Raw genomic sequence first — 15,653 nt, forward strand, 5'->3', positions numbered from 1 at the left:
TACTCTCGGGAAGTCTCCAAGGTCACCACATTGCTGTGTGCTAAACCTCTACCCATGCATCGTGTAAGTAGTATCTAGGCCGAGGCGGGATACTCTTGAGGTTAGAATTGCAAGTAAGGATATCAAGGAGTACATTCTAAAGAACAGTGGAGCAAGAAGGGCCCTGGTTCCGCGCACTTCCATATTATCATGCTGCCGTAACAAGCTTTCTGGCAAGGAACGGTTCGGCGGCGTCTGCTGACCTGTGCGACATACATCCTGGAGATGGTTCGTTGTGGTCGGTAAGAACATGGCGGCCCAAGAACACGGTAACTGGATAAGTGCCTTGTGGGCCTCTTGCCGCCCTCACCGTCATCTCTTTACTCGCTTCAAAAGTGCTATTCTGCTCAACGAACCACAGCTTGTCATGCAGGAGCATGGCTACCCGCATCACCCTAGATCCTCTCGGACCCGTGGAATCACGGTCGTTCCCAAGCCACGCTTTCTGGCATAACAACTCCACAACTCGGCTTCAACAAGCCAATCCACATTTATGACACCGTGTGCCTGGAATGACCCAGACCACTTCGCCCTTTCCTTCGCATCGAGGACATTTTTTTCCGTTCATCTTAACAACACCTTGGTCAGTTGGTTGCTCGTGCAGGCAGCCACTCAGTATATATCACGTACCGGAAGGCTGTGTACTTCTGGACGTCCAGGCAGTCGTCTGATAGGAGGTGAGGCCTGTCGCTGCCATGAGATAGCATCAATCGTGGATTTGATGACAACCATAGTTGCAATGACACTGGGCTCGAAAGATAAGGGTCTTTACTCGCAATAACACTGAACAGATATAAAGGAGCTGTGCTCAAGTAGCTTGGTGGAGGCCGAGAAGTGGACTTGATCCATAACTTGTCTCCCTTTATATCCGAGAGCTTCGCAACAAGTTCCAAATACCTGCGGATATGGGAATGCGGCATGGGCCAATCGACATAGCTCTTTCGAATGTGCACACAAGACTGGAGTCACAAGATGAATGTCTGATCAGAGTTCGTCCAATGTAAGTAGTATATTCACCTGGCTGGAGCACTCTACCTAATGAGGCGCGCCACGTATAGCGACACCCCCACGGTCGATTTGACTTTAGGCTATCATGATCGTGCAGACTGTGTTCCACAAGGAGATCGGTGTGTCGCTGGCCGGTCACGATTCTCAGCTGTGAAACGAAGAAGATGTTTCTCCGACATCACAATCAATTGATGCGCCGGACCTCATCTCCTGTCAGGGCGAAGAGAGGATTCACAATCATGTCAAACACAGGGCTTCAATTTCTGAGCCCGTCGTGACAGCAGAGGTGGAGCGTGTACAGAAGCCACGGTCTGGCTTTATCGATCAGAGATGTCAATGAAATTTCAGAGGTTGAATTGGTAGCGCGGCAAGACTGCACTTTGCAGCATTGGTCGCTTCACTGGGCTGAACATGTTTCCCGACGACAGCGTTCAACGGATCCACGGCCCTGCACGGTAACAACTGACCAGCAGAATTCCGATACAAGGTGCCACAGCCACCGACTCATTCGGGATCTCCGCGTTGATGACCGTAGAATCTGGTGTCTTCTGCTCATACCTTGTGGCAGATAAGTAGGCACGGAAACTGCAACCAGGCAGAAAATTCCGGAACCTTTTCCGCAACCACAGCATATATGGGTTGACGGTCACGGCTGGTAGAGTCTCCCGATCCAGGAGGTCCGCATATGTGAGCTCCGTTGCTGCAAAGTCGTCCCCTTCGAGGTTCCATTCGCTGGCCTAGATTTCTTCACAAATCACCCGTATTCGGAAGACTAAATTCCTCCACCGCACATCTGGTCAGGGGTGGGAAGTCCATGACGAAATTTCGGGGTTGAGGAGAAACACGTCGACGTGGCATGAGGAGGTGCCACCTAGAGCTCGGTTCGAGATGCATACTATCAGTCAAGGCGTTTCGAGACATGCACGAGCAATGCTCCTGCTGACGGCAAGCCTGCCGAGTTGAGCAGGTGAATGAAACGATAACCAGACTGTAGGCGGTCAAGTCGAATGCATGCCCAAGCAAGCAAGGTATCCCTGCCGATTGAACGGTCGTCCTTGACCTTGAGTCTATTGGCCATTGTCAGTAAGCGCCGGCTGCAAGTTCTTGACCCAGCCACAAAATGACATATCAGATATGTTTATGGATGGTAAGGGAGATGATGAACGCAAGTAAGTGGGTCACGATTGTGTAACATGATCGTGAAGGAGGACATGAGCAGAGGAATTACCACACGCCTCGCAGTAGATCTAGGCTCGACCATTGGTTCGTGGACTTTTTCCGCCCTTGACGTAAGCCACCTTCTGGTACGTGGCCGCCGCGAACTGGGGTTGCGGGACGCCGCGCTATGTATCACGGGCGGATCATTTTCTGGTGCAAGATGACGATGCGCAAGGAAGCGCTGCCGAACCTTCAGCAACCGTCATTGACGAGCCATTGCACAGTCTCTGACTGCGAGCATGCCGTCTTTCAAGGGCATGGGGATGCGAGCAAATGTGTTGTCGATTCAGGACCAAAGCTGAATCCTGATCAGGATGCAAGGCCATTCGAATAAGGGTAGCCATGTAAGCAGCGCATAGAGATTGTAGCAGATTTCACGGAATCGCAAAGGGAGCAATCGAACCAAATGGCAGGTGCCAAAGCCAAAAAAGAGAGGACACGTACCGGAGGAAGCTCAGCTCGTCAACAACGTCAGGCACGTTCTGCCACGTGAGCCTTTCACTGCCGAAATCTGGACTATCTGTTCGATATGTGGATGAAGTCCATTTATACATGTCTTGGTCGATTTCCTCAGGGCCGTATGTGTTTGTCTGGGCGTGCGAAGTAGGATGAGCATTGGAGTTCTTGCCTTGACCGGGCGGGCCCAGGCTCTCCACATGAAGTTGGACTTTGACGTAGGGCTTGATTTTCGAGGCGTGGGCGGCATCCTTGTCGGGGGCAACTGGTATCCTTTGTCCTGCCAGGAATGTGATCTCAAGGTTGAGACGTTGCTTTTGGGGCACAACCATGCTCTTCGAGGATTTGCTGCTCTCTGTGCAGCGATAACCTTCCGGCTTGAGTACCCACCCCCCTGTTGAAGCAAACATACCTTCGTTCAGCATCATTCCCTTGTCGATTTTCTGCCAATTCAGAGCCACCATTTGTGCCCCTTGGCGCCAATGAAATGTCGGATCAACGTTGGAGCTGTTGATCCGCGTCCCTTTAGGGAACACTCGCAAAAGGAAATTCTTGTTGTGATCGAATAGGGCCGGGCCATGTACGGGATCCGCATGCATAGAATGCATCTTGCTTTCTGACAAGCTGAAAACGTGCGTTGGGATTGAGGCCTCGGGTTGTGAGAAATGCTTGAATGTGTAGGCTCGAGTATAGACACCGAGTTCAGATAATGCTGTGAGAACTTTGGACGCCTTTTTGTTCTTCTCTGGCGAGGTAAAATTACCATCCTCTGTAATTCCGTCTGTGGAAGGTGAGTTGACTTGTTCGAGCGGGTTGTTGGACTCTCCAGTTTCAGTGTTTGGTGTCCATTTGACCTTGATCAAAATTTTCTTCTTAAGCGCTTGAGGCGATGGAAGAATCAGATCTTGGGGCACATTGGTGAGGTCAACCAGAAAACCAGACCATACCTCCTTCATAATCTCAACCATTACTTCCTGCTGCGAGAGTGAAGCATGTACTTCCAGTGACACGATCAAGGGAAGATCCGTGCTTACGAATGCGAAGCTCTTGATGGCGTGGCACACAGAGCGAAAGGTAACTGATTGAGTGAGTGTGTAACCGTGAAGCACGCGCGGCTCGACCTTTGGCGGAAGTGCAGGTGATGGCTGAGGTGAAAGATACTTTTTATGTTGAGCTAACGGTTCAGACTGCCGACTTGGAGTATCCTTCTCGGCTGGTACTTGTTGTGGGCTAGGAGCGTCAGCATCTCTTGCAGCTGGTACTTTCGAAGCGTCTGCCAAAGATCCTGAGCGAGAACGGGACCTCATCCTTGCCGCACGAGCTTTGACCCTATTCCAGCGAGATGCTTTCGAGTTGGATCTGTCTATTCCTCTGCCACTTGATCCAATGACTTGCTCGTCATCTTCGTCGGAGCTGCTAGTGTCTGAATCGTCACCATCCCAAACATCAATTTCCAAGCACCTACAACCCCGTTTCAGGACATTTGTATATGCTTCCACACTTGCCTCTCCATAGAGCTGGTGGCCTGAGAGGTAGGTGTTGTGACTTGAACTGATAAAGTAGGAGGACATTGGATAGCTGAGATCATTGCCTGTGGATGTGGACATTGCAGAGGATTTGTCCGAAGCCATACAGGTCAGAAAGGAGGACACGTCGGGATATCGTGGCCGATCTTCAGCGGGCAGTTTACCGTATGCTGAGAGTAGATTGGACAACACAGGTTCCGAGAACGGTTTGAGCAAGAATTCTGTCACTGCCTCGGGCGCTAGAGTCCCTCCTGCTCCTGCAGCACGTGGAGGGATTGTAGCAGAGGCATCTCGGGACATAACGAGCTTGACCCCCTCTTCAGATTTCAGCGTATACTGGGTTGGAAGACAGTTGTGCGGAGGAGACGTCGGTTGCGGTCGCGGGATAACGGGGTGAGGAGGTTGCGTAAAGGTAAGGGAATGAAGGACTGGCAAATTCAGCGTGGAATAGGGAGGGGAGATGATGGGGGATGGTAGATTCAAGCACGATCCTCACCGCTGAGCTTGGAATTCAGTGATCATCAGAAGGAATCTTGCATTGTCAGTTGGATTCCCTGGTGTGACACGAGACAATCAAAGCAACTCCCTCGCTCCGTACCAAGTTAATCGACTTTCATCTGCGACGCCGGAGTTCAGCCACCAACTGACGTCAAACCTACCTCGACCACTCTCGACTTATCTCGTTTCCTGAAAGTGATGGTAATCTGCAATGGGCTTTACTACAAAGGTCACTCTATGCACTAACTCAAGGGTTGGTGTACTATCGCGCAGGTGAACTTCTAGCCTGGCCTGGCAATTACGAGTAGGAATGCGAGCATACATTTGATTAAGTGATCCTATCGAGCTTGATCCAGTGTACAGGCTTTTGAGAATTTCCTTCGACATGTACATCCAAGTAGACGAACCGAAATGCTTGTGCTGGGACTCCTCTGCTGATGCACGACTGGTGGATGAAGAGGAAGGACGACGATGAAAAATATAGAAAGCAATATCACAGTGCTCACGGTTTACTAGGAAAACACGTTTGAAGAAAAAATGATTGAGCTGGACGGCGTAGTTATCCAGGAGAAGATAATGCAATGCTTTGAAGTTGTCATAAAATGCCGGTCATACTCCAACGTCCAAGCGAATGAACCTAGAGAGGGCGGTAATTCTTTTCGTATTGAACTTATGCCAAACTGTAGCCACGTTAGCAAAATGTGTCAAAAATGAGGTGCGGGCATTAACATACTCGCAGGCCCAGACGTTGGTGTTAGAGGAAATAGCACAGCCAATCTTTGAGTACGATGTTGACGTGAGGATAGTAGCATGACCAGTCTGTCCGCCGTAGCTCCAGCCTTGAGAAGCGGTCGAGCAGATGCCGTCCAAGCCTGCAAGGGAGGGGATCTCGCAGAGCCAGCCACCAACGTAGACTTCCTCGAAGTCGCTAGCACTGCCAGGGGCAAGGACTTGAGCCATGGTGCCAGGGTTGAGTTCGTGAATCAGGCCACCAACACTGTTCGTGCTGGTCTTGAGGGCGTTAGCCTCGAGGGTGCTGTCCTGAGTAAGGGCAGGAAGGCCGCCGGCAGAGCGCCACTTGGAGACGATGGAAATGTAGTCCCCAGTGCTGGAGCCGATGGTAGGAGTGCTGGTGCTGGCCGCGGTGGTAGTGGCGGGCTGAGCAGGGGCAGCCGCTTCAGCGGTCTCGGTGACCACGGTGACCACAGTCGTAGTGGGCGTCGTGCTGCCAGACTCCGACCACCAATGGTAGCCACGGCCACCCCATCGCTTGTTGATAGCAACACCCTCTTCGGCAGGGGTAGGGGCTGCAACAGCAACAGTGGCGACGACAGCCAAGACGGAGAGAGTCTTAAGGGCGAACATGTTTGCTTGTTTGAGAAGTTTTGAGATGGGAGGATTTCGAAGGCTGTCTTTCGTTTCGTCGAGAGAGCGTGGTCAAGAACGAGCTTGATGGAATGAACGTGATATCCTCCGGGGATGAATGAGTGTGGGCGACTGAAAGGTCAAAGGGCGAAACGAAAGTCACAGACTTTGATGTACTTGTACGGTCAAGGAACGTGATGGATCAACAAAGGAAGGGGAACAGGAGGGCAGACAAAGAGCGCACCAAGGAGAGATATACCTGCCGCCGGCCTGGGCTTGGGGTGGTGTCAACGCCATCGGTCAGCCCCAGATGATGGTCTTGAGGCCAAATTGTGAAACAACAATCGGCCCACTTTCATTGTCCTGCCCAGATTGTCGAGCTGCTGAGATCTCGAAAATAGCCAGCCTGAACAAAGGCCGCCATGACGGAAAAGTATAGTGGAGATTGAACAAAGCTGTCAAGGGGCCGGGACCCTGGAGACGAGGTGGCCATTCAACGAAGAGGAAAAGTGCCAGGGGAAATTGAGGTTTTGACGCAGGGGGAAGGATGCCATCAGCTCCGCACGTCGGCTGGGCGCAAACCATTCCAAGAGTTGTGGAGAGTGGCCTCGCACGCCTCGTCAACATTCGCTTTCAGACCTTGAGGATCCTTCGCCTTGATGTGGTATCAAGTGGAGAGGAAGTGAAGCTCTGTCCAAGTCGCTTCTGCTGCTCGATGGTGCTGGGTTTGAATTCTGTCCAGTCTCTGTTCACACCGAATATGAGGATATACTATGTATGATGGGCCATGGCGGACAGCTTCAAGTTGCTGTGTGATGTGAAGACGGTTCTTGGGTGGTGCCACGCCTCTTGGCTAGAGTGGCTAGAAATGTTTGTTGTCCGGCAATTGCTAGACTCAATCAGGTATTCTAAGCACCTGCTAGGTAGCCCAGGGTAGAAAGTAGCAACTTAAGGATCCAAGAGCTAACTGAGTTGATCCAATGTCTCGCAAGCCCCTTTCACCACCTCTTGCCAGCCTTGCCTGCTCTTACTACTATGGTACTATGTCCCCCTGCCGCTCACCCACCACTCACCCACCACTCCCTGCTCAAGTTACGTATGATATTGCACCCTGGGGGAAATTGCATGACCGGTTCAGTTCAAAGAATGTCGATCCAACAACCAATTGCCGCCATCATCCGCAGTCCTCCACGTGCATCGCAAGGCTACCTGAAAACAAACAACGACATCATGATCAAAAACTCCCTGATATGGTATTCATGGTTGGACGTAAGCGTGCCGGGCACGGTGACTGACGTTGATGATGATTGTTTATTTGTTGTATTTATCCGTACCTTGGCTGAGAAGGCCATTACCTGTCAATACCGCCTGGGGGCGTGTCGGCCAGCTTACTATGGGGCACATACCACTGCAATCAACATAAGAAATCAGCTTGCGATCCTCTTTCAGGGTAAGATGTCGATGTGGCTTCGACCCCAGGTTGTCAATCCAATTGTTGCTTCACGTGGCACCTGCACCTGTCCGGCTCGCGGTTGCACAAAACATTATATGCCGTCATCCGAGCGCAAATAACCATCCGTATCAAAACCTATACCTATGCAATGACCGTGTGTTGTGACATTCCATCTTTGTCCGCTTTGTCCGCGTTGCTGTGGAAAGTCGATGATCTTCAACATTCAACAATGTGCCGCATGCAGCCCAAACAACAACAATATTTGATCATGGTGGTCCAGGCCAACAAGGATCTTCCATGGGCGTCCGAGGCTGGGTGCGAGGTGCATAATGTCCCTCTGCTTCAGGTCTGCTCCTACTCATCCTGAGGTGCACTACTGGTACCTGTGACAAGTACTCCGTACGCATCAGAGCATTCCACATCTAGTCTCGGTCTGGCATGCCCAAACAATATGACCTAGGTAATCATGCTCGCAGCATTCGCCTCGTCCTCTCGATGCTCTCTTGAGCGGTCTTGACACTCTGATAATCAGACCTCAACATCAGATATTGCCCCTTCGCAAGGCTCAGACACAATATCGCAGCTAGCCTCGCTTCAATGCAAGAAAGTGTCTCATGTCTGGCCTTTTGCAAAACACATGGCGCGGGCCCATGGCGACATGGCCATCTCTTCAGAACCCTGTCCTTGGCCTACGTAATTCGAATGTTCTGTTTCAGTCTGTTGATTCAAGGCTCTGGATTTCTTCTGTATCGGTACACCGTACCATCATCCAATGCATACCGTGTTCAGGTCGGTATCTAATCTAGCAAAACCCACAACAAAACTCACGATGTCGACCCGAACAACATCTCGCTCTCAGGACGAAAAGACCGTTCGTGATTGGGGTTTCGGCCACGTCTTTACCTGGACAGACGGACCCAACGCACACTACCCCCCTCACTCACATTCTGGCTTAACAACACATCTGATCCGTCGAGGATCCTTGACTATCACATATCCACGAGACCCCAGCCCTGCGAAAGAGACCTTTGGCGTAGGTGCGAGGGTAGACGTTCCCGCGGGAAAGGTGCACGAGGTATGGATGGGTGACGAAGGTATCTGCACCCTGTCGGTGCTCACGTATCAACTGATTAGCTGACAAGAATTCTTGCGTAAATAGGTTGCGAATACGTGATAGGAGAATAACAAGACCAGGACAAAAGAAACTGCAGTTGTAATGATGTTATGATAATTTTTACATTGATTCTGTCATGGTATAATAACCTACCAGCAGCACATAAAATCGAGGGCAAAATCCCCCTTCCAACATCGCTTGCCGATCCGAGTTTAATACGTTCTCTTGAATGGTGGCACAGCCTTGCATTCGTTCTCGTCCAAAGTGTGGCCGACAACTGCTCGGTAACCAAGATCAACCTTTCCGTGTGGCGACTTCTGCCATGACAGGGTGTGCTTCATCCAGTTCTCGTCGTCTCGTTCAGGGAAATCTTCGCGAGCATGAGCACCCCGAGATTCCTTGCGGTTCGCTGCAGAAGCTGCGGTTTGAGTGCTGTATCAGACATGGTCAGCAAATCGTTGCGGCGCCATAAATAGATCGAGTACTTACGCGCAGGTCAGCAAGTTCCTCAACTCAAGCGTCTCGACCAGGTCGGAGTTCCAGATCATGCTACGATCCTTGATGCCGACTTGGTCGAACATCTGGTCGACGTCACCGATTCTTCTGACACCCTCATCCAGAGATTCTTGTGTTCGGAAGACGCTGACATCAGTCTGCATGACTTTCTGCATGGCACTTCGGATGTCGAAGGTGCTCTTGGGACCATCGGCCTCCCGGACCTTGTCGAGAACATTGATCGAATCGGCACCAGCATCTGCTGCAATTTCCTTCTGAGTCTCACCAGGCGTGAAGTTGTCGCGGATAGTGTGTGATACAGCACGCCCGAAAACGATCAGGTCGAGCAGTGAGTTGGCACCCAACCGGTTGGCTCCGTGGACGGAGACACAAGCGGCTTCACCGCAAGCAAACAGTCCCGGAACCACTTCATCTTCGCCCTTGGAGTTGACTGTGAGGACTTCACCAGTGTACTTGGTCGGAATTCCTCCCATGTTGTAGTGAACAGTCGGCAGGACAGGAATTGGCTGTTTGGTGACATCCACACCAGCAAAGATTGAAGCAGTCTCGGAGATACCGGGTAGTCGCTCGTGAAGAATTTCAGCGGGCAAGTGACTGAGCTGAAGGTAAATGTGGTCCTTGTCAGGACCGACACCGCGGCCTTCACGAATTTCCATAGTCATTGATCGGGAAACGACATCTCGAGATGCCCTGAGTTGAGTTCTGATGTCAGCAACACCTTCAAGAGTTGAGCAAGACAAGGGAAAGATGCACTTACAAATCCTTGGCAGTAGGAGCATAACGTTCCATGAATCGTTCACCTTCAGAGTTCAGCAGATAACCACCTTCACCACGAGAGCCTTCAGTGATCAAACAACCAGCGCCGTAGATACCAGTGGGGTGGAACTGAACGAACTCGAGATCCTGGTTGGGAAGACCAGCACGAGCGACCATTGCCATTCCATCGCCGGTACAGGTGTGCGCAGAGGTGCAGCTGAAATAAGCTCGGCCATAACCGCCAGTTGCCAAAACGGTGTTCTTGGCCTTAAATCTGTGGAGCGTGCCATCCTCTTGGTTGTAGGCGATAATACCTTTGCATTCGCCACCTTCCATGATCAAATCCAACGCAAAGTACTCGATAAAATAGTTGGTGTTGTAATGGAGAGATTGGCCGTAGAGCGTATGAAGGAGCGCGTGACCAGTTCTGTCGGCAGCGGCGCAGCATCTGTATGCCTGTCCACCCTTTCCATACTTTTGCGATTGACCGCCAAAAGCTCTCTGGTATATCCGGCCGTCTTCCGTTCGCGAGAACGGGCATCCGTATCCTTCGAGTTCGATAACAGATCGGGGGGCTTCGCGGGTCATGTAATGGATCGCATCCTGGTCACCTAGCCAGTCGGAGCCTTTAACAGTATCGTACATGTGCCATCTCCAGTCGTCTTCATGCATGTTTCCCAGTGCTGCATTGATCCCTCCCTGCGCGGCCACCGTGTGACTTCTCGTGGGGAAGAGTTTTGTTACGCAAGCCGTGTTGAAGCCGGCTTCTGCTAGACCAAAGGCTGCTCTCAAACCTGCGCCACCTGCGCCTACGACCACCGCGTCATACTCGTGGCTTAAAGACGTCAAAATGTGTTACGAGGCACACAGTAGGTCGGGGAGTACGTACTCGATAACAGGATACTTGTTCGAGACAAACGGTGAGGCCTCTTTCGCTCGAAGGGGCTGGTTGGCGAGGATCCGAGCTGGCTAGCTTAGCAGCTGGATGACAGGTTAAATTTGGAAGATCATACCTGCTGGCCTCGTCGAAGAGAATTGTCTTCTTGTCGGTTTGAGAGCTCGAGAAAACTGCCGCATCGGATCAGCACCGGAAGATGAGAGGGAGCTGATTCGCGTACCCTGCTCGCCGGAGTCATGCTCCGCAGAATGGTCGAAGAACTCATTGTATGCCGGTTCAACACGTCCAAGACGAGAAGAAGGAAGAGAGACACACGCGAGAGGCGAAGAGGATGAAAGGTGGAAGGTTTGTAGACTAAAGTTCGATGCGTCAATGAAGCGTAGAAGCCGAGCCGAGAACGCACTCAAGATTGGGATGGAGCCAATCAGACATCAGGCGATTCGCAGCTCGAAGTTCGTCCATATCATTGGTGCCATACACTTCCTACACTTCCCACGCTTCCTATCATGGCCACACTTTTAAAGCCTCATTTCTCGCGCAAGAGAAAGTATCTGCATCATGTCTTTAGCCTTTCTCTTTTCTCGAGTCTATTGGCAAATTTACTGGAAGAGCCTCTCCTTCCGGTTAATTGTGACTCGAATACTATGGGACGATTCCAGAGGTACATAGTAGGCCAAGAGGTGCGGGCCAGGATGGACGAGAATCAGCATGCATTGAGGCACAGTGTTCCTGCTCTTGAATATATGATCCATCATCTCGAGAGACACAGGAATGCAGCGTAATATTCTTTCATTTCTGATGTTAATCTTACAAGGCCAGCCGCACCGAGAGCAGCCGCCGCCTCCCGCGTAACCCAGATCTAGCCATGCCGGACTCCAGGAGAATGCAATGCCGCGCTCTTCTTTGCTGAAACATGGCTGTCGACCAGACCTAATTATATTGTGCGTATACATCTAATGGGGCGTTAGCAATCAAAGAGCCATACGAAGTCGACATTACTTACTTGTGGAGCTGAACCTTGAGTTCCCTTTGATCTATTACAGTCGTTAGCACTGAACACCTTGTAGCATGATAGGCAAGCTGTGGCTATGCCGAAGGTTCCGGGGTAGGGTCTCGGTTTCACTCACAACTTTCTCGACTGATTGTAAGAAGTCTTGCTCGGTCGCGACCTTCCTTCTCGCTCGGATTGCAAACATTCTGGAGCACGGTCAGAGAATCATCGCCAAGCAGCAGTATCACATAAGATTACTTACCCAGCCTCGGTCGCTACACTTCGAAGCTCAGCACCTGTTGCTTGACCAGTGAGTCTTGCAATCAACTCCCATCTGATGTCACGCTCGACAGACATGCTCTTTGCGCTAAGACCCAGTCAGTATCGACAAGGCTGCAGGAGATTGGCAGGCTTACTGTATCCTCAGAATGTTGGCGCGGCCGTCCAGATCTGGTAGAGCGAACTCGATTTTACGGTCGATACGACCCGGTCGCATCAGTGCAGGGTCCAGAGTGGCAGGTCGGTTGGTAGCGAACATGACTTTGATGTTTCCTCTCGAATCGAAGCCGTCAAGTTGAGTAATCAGCTCCAACATGGTTCTTTGGACTTCATTGTCACCGCCAGCACCGTCGTCGAAACGGGCGCCACCAATAGCATCGATTTCGTCAAAGAAAATAATGCACGCCTTTTTCGTTCTGGCCATTTCGAACAATTCTCGAACCATTCGTGCACCTTCACCGACATACTTCTGCACCAGCTCAGAACCAATGACTCGGATGAAAGTAGCGTCTGTTCGGTTGGCCACCGCTCGTGCACATAATGTCTTCCCTGTTCCAGGAGGGCCATAGAGCAGTGCTCCTTTTGGAGGGTCGATGCCCAGGCTGACGAACCGCTCTGGTGACAGTAGAGGCATCTCCACGACTTCTCGTAGCTTTTCTATCTGCTCTTTGCAACCACCCACGTCGCCATACGTCACATCAGGCTTGTCCTCAACCGTCATCATTGTAACACTGGGGTCGATCTTGGGTGGTAAGGGAAGCATGATTGAATATTTCTGACGGTCCACGCCAACTCGCATGCCTTCTTCAATATCTGTAGGACTGACTCTTTCTCCCAGGTTGACGACGAATTTTGCGATCTGCTTGACGTTGATGACATATTTGCTCTTCTCGGGATCCTTGTCGTCTTGTATGATTTTCGTACATCGCGCGACCTGTAGAGGCTGTTCTTCCGACATTCGTTGTCGATCGGCGGCGACGTCCCATAAGTGTGGAGGAGCAAGACCGGTATCTGATTCCTTAACCCCAATCTTCTCGTTGACGCTCTGTTGTTTGTCCTTGATCTCTTTTTCTAGCTTCTTCAGAGCGGCTGCGTAGGGAGCAGCTCCATATGTTCGTAGCACTTGAATATCTCTGTGCTTCGTCAGCGATGCTTGGAAATGATACCCTGAATAACTGACTCTTCTGATAAGGGAGTGATCTTCTTCTCGGGTTCCTCGTCGTCGGCGAAGGTCTTCTGGTACTTCTCCCAGTTCTGGCCGGTGGCGCTGGGCATTCTGGCGTGAGATCAAGTAAAGGAAACGGAGACAGAGGGGGTGATTTGGGGAGGGCTGTCAGAGTATGCGGCGAGATATGATGGAGTGCGAAGGAGAAAATGGTTACGGGAAATGCAGCAGTTACGAGTGTGTTGACCGTATGATGCCAGACTCCGTAATCGCGCCGTGCCTGAAATGATAAGTTAGCTGCTTTCTGCGCCGCGGTACCAAATGATCGCCACTAGCACCAATGCGGGCTGCGCCTAACTTTCACTCAAGGAAAATTATATGTGCTTCATGCGCAGTTCCCTATCGCAGTGATCTCCCAGTGACCAACGTCTTGCTTGAACCGTCTACGGAAAGGATACCATTCTTCCTCTCCCTTTGAGCGACTGTATTAAAAGGGACTAAGCCAATATGGCGGCTGCTCTGGGCATCCAGGGTAATGTTGGCGGTGGAGGAAATGCGGCCTTCAAAGTGTGTACCTGCCCCTCTTATGCGGAAGATCAGTCGATTTCTAACATGGGGTCTAGGACAAAGAGAAACCGATGGCGGTGCGGACGGCCAATATCATGGCTGCGAGAGCCGTGGCCGATGCCATCAGAACCTCACTCGGTCCACGAGGTATGGACAAAATGATTCAGTCCGGCAAAGGCGAGAACCTGATCACGAACGATGGAAATACCATGTTGAAGAGCATGAGCGTCATGCACCCTGCGGCGAAAATGCTAGTAGATCTCAGCGCAGCACAAGATGTCGAGGCGGGTGATGGTACGACCTCTGTCGTTGTCATTGCAGGCAGCCTGCTTGGAGCCGCCGACCGATTGCTTGCAAAGGGCATCCATCCTACCATAATATCAGAGGCGTTTCAGAGAGCGGCGGCAGCTGCGGTCAAGGTGCTGCACAGCATGTCACAGCCTATCTCTCTGTCAGATCGCACCACGCTTCTACAAGCTGCCTCAACGTCACTCTCTTCGAAAATAGTGTCGCAATACTCTGGCTTGCTCGGTCCTATGGCGGTCGACTCCGTCCTGAAAACGATTGACCCAAAGACTGCTGACAACGTTGATCTACGGAATATCCGCATTGTCAAAAAGGTTGGCGGAACTATTGAGGACTCGGAAATGATTGATGGAGTGGTGCTCAACCAGCCAGTTATCAAGAGCAGTGGCGGCCCAGCCAGAATAGAGAAGGCACGAATCGCATTGATACAATTCCAGCTCAGTCCCCCAAAACCCGACATGGAGAACCAGATCGTTGTGAATGACTACCGACAAATGGACAAGATTCTGAAGGAGGAAAGAACCTACCTACTCAATATGGTCAAAAAGATCCAGAAGGCCAAGTGCAATGTGCTGCTAATTCAGAAATCCATCTTGCGAGATGCGGTCAACGACTTATCTCTGCACTTCCTATCGAGGCTGAAAATCATGGCCATCAAAGACATTGAGCGAGATGAGGTCGAATTCCTGTGCAAGAGCACTGGTTGCAAACCTATTGCCAACATCGACACATTTACCGAAGACAAACTAGGAAGTGCGGATTTGGTGGAAGAGGTCCAATCGTCTGGGGCTCGATATGTCAAGATTACAGGCATTCGCACAGCGTCACCCCTAACCCAGACTGTTTCCATCGTGGCCCGTGGTGCTAACACATTGGTACTCGACGAAGCGGAACGTTCCATACACGATGCCCTCTGTGTTATTCGGTGTCTGGTGAAGAAGAAGGCGCTCATCGCTGGTGGTGGAGCTCCTGAAATTGAAGTTGCGCAGCAGCTGGCGAAACGAGCACGAGAGTTGACTGGCACCGAGGCAATCTGCTGGAAAGCTTTTGCGGATGCTATGGAGGTCATTCCTACCACTTTAGCAGAAAATGCAGGACTGAACAGCATCAAAGTGGTTACAGAGCTTCGACATCGACACGACATGGGTGAAAAGAATGCTGGTGTGAGCATCCGAAGTGGAGGAGTCAAGACAAACATTGCAGACGAGAAAGTGCTTCAGCCTTTGCTTGTGAGCACCAGTGCGATCGAGTTAGCTGCGGAGACGGTGAAGATGATTCTGCGAATTGACGATATTGCATTGTCACGATGATGGTGGAATGAAACTTGATGAAGTTATCTACGGGCGACCGGAATCAAAAGTGTACTGTACCCAAGCATAGCGTGGTCGTGGAATGAATATACCCTTATCTGGGGCGCTTTGAAATGTGTGCTAGAACTTTCAGGCCCTCTCACTAACATTCAGGAGATCCGAATCGTTGTCGTGGGGCTTTTTTCAAG

At 51.1% G+C, this 15,653-nt stretch overlaps 5 protein-coding genes across 5 annotated transcripts; 1 reads left to right on the forward strand and 4 right to left on the reverse strand.

The window, feature by feature from the left end:
• Positions 1-1,032: 1,032 nt before the first annotated feature.
• Positions 1,033-4,795, reverse strand: PV05_10118 (uncharacterized protein). The gene is made up of 2 exons (XM_013456521.1): positions 2,710-4,795; positions 1,033-2,114 (listed from the first exon to the last, which is right to left on the reverse strand). The coding sequence occupies exons 1-2, from the start codon at positions 4,545-4,547 to the stop codon at positions 1,946-1,948; spliced, it is 2,007 nt and encodes a 668-aa protein (XP_013311975.1). The 5' UTR covers positions 4,548-4,795; the 3' UTR covers positions 1,033-1,945.
• Positions 4,796-5,043: 248 nt separating this feature from the next.
• PV05_10119 (uncharacterized protein) lies at positions 5,044-6,414 on the reverse strand. Its single transcript, XM_013456522.1, has 2 exons — positions 5,479-6,414; positions 5,044-5,425 (listed from the first exon to the last, which is right to left on the reverse strand). The coding sequence occupies exons 1-2, from the start codon at positions 6,108-6,110 to the stop codon at positions 5,416-5,418; spliced, it is 642 nt and encodes a 213-aa protein (XP_013311976.1). The 5' UTR covers positions 6,111-6,414; the 3' UTR covers positions 5,044-5,415.
• Positions 6,415-8,772: 2,358 nt separating this feature from the next.
• Positions 8,773-11,207, reverse strand: PV05_10120 (succinate dehydrogenase [ubiquinone] flavoprotein subunit 2, mitochondrial). Its single transcript, XM_013456523.1, has 6 exons — positions 11,068-11,207; positions 10,963-11,017; positions 10,839-10,914; positions 9,951-10,784; positions 9,167-9,883; positions 8,773-9,109 (listed from the first exon to the last, which is right to left on the reverse strand). The coding sequence occupies exons 1-6, from the start codon at positions 11,110-11,112 to the stop codon at positions 8,890-8,892; spliced, it is 1,947 nt and encodes a 648-aa protein (XP_013311977.1). The 5' UTR covers positions 11,113-11,207; the 3' UTR covers positions 8,773-8,889.
• Positions 11,208-11,311: 104 nt separating this feature from the next.
• Positions 11,312-13,542, reverse strand: PV05_10121 (26S protease regulatory subunit 7). Its single transcript, XM_013456524.1, has 6 exons — positions 13,298-13,542; positions 12,255-13,250; positions 12,101-12,205; positions 11,975-12,044; positions 11,851-11,881; positions 11,312-11,800 (listed from the first exon to the last, which is right to left on the reverse strand). Exons 1-6 carry the CDS (start codon positions 13,390-13,392, stop codon positions 11,778-11,780), a joined length of 1,320 nt encoding a protein of 439 aa, XP_013311978.1. The 5' UTR covers positions 13,393-13,542; the 3' UTR covers positions 11,312-11,777.
• A 140-nt stretch (positions 13,543-13,682) lies between these two features.
• Positions 13,683-15,583, forward strand: PV05_10122 (T-complex protein 1 subunit delta). The gene is made up of 2 exons (XM_013456525.1): positions 13,683-13,849; positions 13,906-15,583. Exons 1-2 carry the CDS (start codon positions 13,790-13,792, stop codon positions 15,463-15,465), a joined length of 1,620 nt encoding a protein of 539 aa, XP_013311979.1. The 5' UTR covers positions 13,683-13,789; the 3' UTR covers positions 15,466-15,583.
• The last annotated feature ends 70 nt before the right edge of the window (positions 15,584-15,653 follow it).

This window comes from Exophiala xenobiotica (genome assembly GCF_000835505.1).
Source record: "Exophiala xenobiotica strain CBS 118157 unplaced genomic scaffold supercont1.6, whole genome shotgun sequence".
Lineage (NCBI taxonomy): Eukaryota > Fungi > Ascomycota > Eurotiomycetes > Chaetothyriales > Herpotrichiellaceae > Exophiala > Exophiala xenobiotica.